Raw genomic sequence first — 5591 nt, 5'->3', positions numbered from 1 at the left:
ATTACCCTCTCATTTATGTAAATCTCGCATTTCTGTTAAAAAAGAGAACACAATATTTTGTCAGAGCATTTTACGGCTTGTTGTCAAGACAAAGACAATCAAGAGATTCAGTTCAAATGAAATAAACTGTTCAGAAGTGCAAGACAAATGTAATGCACATAGTCATACTGCTTTTAGCTATATTAACTTTAAAAAACATGCCAATTTAATAATTTTTCTTCAAGTTTTATTAGAAAAAAGCAGCAGATCAACATTACAGTTCAGAAATCTAATCTAAATATGCACTTGACAATGAAGTACATCTGAAGTATGAAGTGAAAAAAGATTACCAGAAAACCTTCAACTATGTTCATCTCCTCTTACCCAAAATCATTTTGCAGGCTCTCTGATGATTGGAATTAAACAAAATAACCCAAAAGATTTATTGCTGTGAAAACAAATTTGTAGTACAGTAGTATGAATCTTGGACACTAAGCAGAATCAGTGAAGTTAACTTAAGGAGTTCAAAATGCACTAAGAAATCTTGTTTGGCCATGACAGTCCACAAGCTGCCTGACCCAAGTACAACTGAAGTGGCAGGTCTGGACAAAACAGTTAGACAGCATGTTAAACCTCCAGTTTTCAGACAGTAATAAAAAGATACATTACAATTCCAAGAGCCCACAAAACAAAATAAGAAGTGAAAAAACTGAACCAACATTCAAAGAACCAAATTTATTTAAGCTCATTTTGCCTGCACCCAAAATAATTTCAGACCCACCGGGAAAAAATATCCATGGACTATCACAGAACGGAAAAGAAAGAATTGTCATTTGACTTCGTTATTTTTGTCCCCACTGAGGTATAAAATCTACATATAAATTTGATACTTTACTATAAGAAATTGTACTTTTCATAGTTCTGATTTAGTTTCTGTTAAACCCTGTTTTACATGTTTCTCACTGTAAAAATCTTATTTCGTGATACTGAATCTGATGTCCAGCTCTCTGTTCCATTTACTTTCTTTTCTTAATTTATATTTGATAGGCTGGTTACCAATACTAACCAGGAGAAAAAATGCTTGGAAATCTCTTCATTACAACAGCACTTTCAGCAAAGGTTACTGATGTGCAAGCAAACTACAACGATATGCAAATCTCCAGAGAGCACTGATTATGTTTCCATTGTCTAAACATTCTCTAGAATGATTCGCTGATGGAAGAAACTTTTTCAATCTTGTAAACATCAGCGGGTGCAGTTTCACTAGTATGCATGGTTGTTTTGTGTTCTTACACAGGAAAGGCTGGTTCACAGCAACTGAAAAGATGCAGAAGCTGGAGTTCTAACAGTTGATGAACCTTGCATCCTGCCGAACAGAAATCTCCCCCTTTTTCCGCTACTTGAGGACGTAGCCAGAATATTTGCCGAGGTAGCCCAGTCAATCTTATTCTTCCTTTTAAAACCTCTCAGAATATTTCCGGAAGTGTAACGTTGCGAAGAAGCCACTGCTGAGAGCGGCTGCCATTGCAGTCTCTAATGCTGGGTACCTGGCTGTCTTCTTCAGTGGCTTTGTCCAGGCACTGGTTACTGTTCACATGCAACAGGGTTAATTTCTTCAAAAGAAAAACACAAACAAAAGAAAAACAATTAAGATTTCTAGAAAAATGCACATTAGAAAAATATATCCACCCTTGTTTTTGGTTAAAGTTCTTTCATAAAAACACAGGACTGGAAGATTTTCTAGGTCACTGCATCCAGCCTCCACTTCCAGAAAATATTCTGTGTCAAGCATGATTATACATATAATATATGGCATATTTAAAGTCTACTGCTGAGTCAAATGTAATAACTTATTCAATAAAATATGCTGTATTTTAGAATATTCATTCTGACAAAGACCTGCTACTGAATTAAATGGGATGTTGAGAATTCATTATTTCATGCATTATGCTGGGGCTAGGGGCCCCCATGAAGACAGACTCAGGTCTGTTCAGTGGCTGTGGAAGATTGGCACAGGTGTAAAGGGCTCCCTGACAGCTTACCCCGGCAGGCTATAAAGAAGCTAGTGCTCTCCCTCTCTCCCCCTTCTTTGGAGGGACAGAGTGAGCACAGGGCACTAGGATACTGGGGGCCTGCAAGAAACCATATGCACAGTTATATGCTTTCTTTCTGTGCCACATGAAAGGCTTTTCTGTCAGCACAAGTATAACACCTTTACACAGTCTCTATATTTTCCAAGTTCACATATTGCTTAGGTTTCCTTTATGTCCAACCACTGTGATCACAAGAAATCTCTTATACAACCTCAGTGAATTTCTGAGACCAAAAGCCTCTGAAATGTTAGACAAAATTATACTATTCTAGATGGTCAATTTTTGAGTTCACATGATTTTTTATATAAACAGCAGGAATAAAAAAAAGAGTTCAGGAATCAGTAGAAATGAGAAATTAGATTTTCTGCAACTTTGCATTGACTAGTTATTTTTTAAATCAGAAAACAATGACCATCCACATACCAGCAAAGAGGTCTCCAATCTTTTAAAAAAACTGGAAGCTAGTCTTCTATAACAAATCTATCTCAAATTGGTTATCATTACTATTATTTATAAATCAGATCTAATTCAATTTTTTAAACAATATTTTTCTTTCATTTGGAAGTTTATGACAGGTCGATTAAGTTTTTTGGAACAAGCATATGGTTTTGACAAATCTGTAATGCCTGTTCTGCAACTACTATTGTTGTACTAGGATTAGTGACTGATCCCACTCCACTTTCTTGTCTTTTTCAAAAGAGGAATTTAATTATAGTTGTACTGTCCCTGCTAATTAACCAGCCACTTGTGGGACTGGGTTGCATTGATACTGGTGTAACTTCTTTCACCAAACAAGAAAGTACAACAGTCTGCTGTCTATATATAGGAGGCAGTGGACTGACAGAAGAACAGCAGGAAAACAGATGCAATGAAAGGGTCCCATATTAATGAAAAGAGTTTGTTTTTTTTCCCCTCTCTCACTAATCTCAGAGGAAATACGATAGAAATTTATAATCACACACCCACACACTTATAAACCACTGAAATAAAATAAAGTAGATGAGCTGTTCTATTTATTTTTCCATAACACAAAAAAGGATAAATGAACCAAAATGCAAGAAGTGTAGAGGGAAGGGTGTCCGGTTATCCCAAGCTAGTTTCTGGGCTTGGCTGGTTGCCACAGGGCCAGGAAAGAGCTCTCCTCAGCTCCTGTTGCTATGAGTATCAAGTTCTATTTTCCACACCTTCCTCAGAAGTATTAGGTCTTTGCCAAAGCCAGCGATGGCTCCAATTTTGGATGGGGGTGTGTTGAAGCTCCTGCTCAGACTTAAACCCAAAGAGTTCCTGGTTTGGTGATCTTGATTTTCTACTCAGGGCCAGACCAAATACCACATTTAGGATAAGGCAGGAATTTTATTCAGACTGGCATGAAGGAGGTTTTTGCCTTTCTCTGGGGGAGAGGATATAGTTCTCTTCACTGAGTGTCTTGAATGTATTTTAATAAACAATTTCCTGCCCTTGCAATGGCAAGACATTGACAGTGCCCTCATACCTTTACCTGTGACAAATTAAAGTGTGTTTTTCAATATTATGCCTGTAATTGTATGGATGGTTCCCAAAGCTTTTAAGAATAGGCCACAGTAGACCAGTGATTCTCAACCTGGGTGCCCTGGCACCGTAGGGTGGCTTGAGATTATTTCAAGGGTGCTGTGGGTTGCTTCACAGTGTTAGCAATATTAAGATTTGCAAACATGATTCACAAGATAAACCCAGATTTCAAATAGAAATTCATAAGTTATGGTCTTTCTGAGTTCTCTGCAACAGAAAAAGTGCTCTATTATTCACATTCAAAAAAAAAAAAAGGCGGCAAAAACTAAGAGCTGGCATTTTCTAAGGGGTACCTCAAGTTTATCCAGGGGTGCCTCAGTCTAGAAAGGTTGAGAACCACTGGAGTAGACAACCCTTGTCCAGTACAGTTTCGATAGGGATGATCCTGCCTCGAGTAGGGGGTTGGGCCAGATGCCCTCCTAAGATCCATTCCCACCCCACTTTATTATTTTATGATTCTATGAATTTCAGAATCAAGAAAAAAGGACATGTCATTTGATTTATAAGCACAGAACACAGTATTTTTTAAAGACCACTGCCACAAAATTTCTTTTGAATCCTAATTTGAAAGCTAATGAGAATGCAAGAAGAATAGAAATGTTGATGCGATACAAACTAATACCTGAGGATATAAAACATGAATAAGTTTCTTCTATGACCTTTTATGACCAGCTTATTCCATAATGATCCACTACAAATTCCAACTCCCCCTCCCCCCCCACAATACCCACTACAACAAGCTTCTGATATTGGTCATCTTTCAAAGCAGGGTACTAGACTATATACTTGCTTGGAGTAGCATTTCTGATATTCATTTATATCTACCTCAAATATACAGTAAATACAGACATATTTTATACATGTTTGAGTTTTGGGAGAGACACTAGAAATGGTAACTCTGCTATAAAGCTAGGCTGCTTCAGTATTATCAAGCTAACTCATATGTTCTCTGAAAGATGCATGAAATACAGCCATTTATTACTATGTGTTAAGATGAAGAGGTTTGCTTTGGTTGTATTACATCAGTGATTAAAGAATATATTCCAATATGCAAACTACTGAAGTGAGGATTTAAGATGTTACAGTGAAAGCTGTGCTAATCGGCATTTTACTAACTGAAATACTCTGTTAACCGGAATTTCCAATATCCCCCAATACAAATCCTCACTTTAGCAACTAGAATCTTTGCCAAGTCTATCCGGCATGCACATCAAGTATCTGCACTACAAGTAAGGCACTGTGTCTTTTGTATAACTCTCAGATAACCAGCACCCCTCTTACTCTACTCATGCCAGATAAAACATTTACTGTATATTCTGACAAGCTATAACTTTTTAGAAAACCAAATAGGTGACGGCTGCAAATTAATGATTATATCAACTATTGCTGAAGGTCACCGGTGACTACCATGGGTGAATGCATAAATCATCTCCGTATGAGCAAACTATGTAATATCAGGGTAGTAGCAGGATGAGCTCTCTTCACACAGGTACCTTTTAGAATTCACATTCATTCTAATAGCTCTAGAAATTAAGGGAGAACCGATAAAGATTTTTTTGGCTGATACCTACAGCCAATTATTAACCAGCCATATTGGTCAATACTGATCCAACAGCTGATTTACAAGAATGCAGCTAGGCTGCTTGGAGAGCAGCCTCCTGCCAGTAATTCTGGAGGAAAGGGGCATGGGAAAGGGAAGGGGCAGATCGAGGCCCCCACAGTGAGGGAAGGAGTGGGGCACAGAAAGGGGAAGGCGCTGCCCAGCCAGCCCCAGGACAAGGTGCAGGGCGGAGCTGCAAGTGGCTTGTCCAGAAGATGCAGGGAGCAGGTGGCAGGGCAGCTCCCTGCCACTATACACAATCTTGGGGGAGGCATATGCTTCCCTGGATTAGTGTGCAGGGCAAGAATGGGCTGCCCACTGTGGGCTTGGGGCCAGGGGCTGTGCCAGCCTCTTCCTGGCCAGAGGGGTTG

General features: G+C 38.8%; 1 protein-coding gene across 1 annotated transcript in view; it reads right to left on the bottom strand.

The window, feature by feature from the left end:
• Positions 1–212: 212 nt before the first annotated feature.
• Positions 213–5591, bottom strand: part of GALNT1 (polypeptide N-acetylgalactosaminyltransferase 1) — a 200915-nt gene continuing 195536 nt past the window's right edge. Inside the window, exon 13 of the mRNA XM_019540745.1 lies at positions 213–1592. Coding sequence (XP_019396290.1) covers positions 1446–1592 — 147 coding nt within the window. The 3' untranslated portion in view covers positions 213–1445. The remainder of the gene's footprint in view (positions 1593–5591) is intronic.

Source organism: Crocodylus porosus, unplaced genomic scaffold (genome assembly GCF_001723895.1).
Source record: "Crocodylus porosus isolate Cpor-Errol unplaced genomic scaffold, CroPor_comp1, whole genome shotgun sequence".
Taxonomy (NCBI): domain Eukaryota; kingdom Metazoa; phylum Chordata; order Crocodylia; family Crocodylidae; genus Crocodylus; species Crocodylus porosus.
This window is presented reverse-complemented; position numbering and strand designations above follow the sequence as displayed.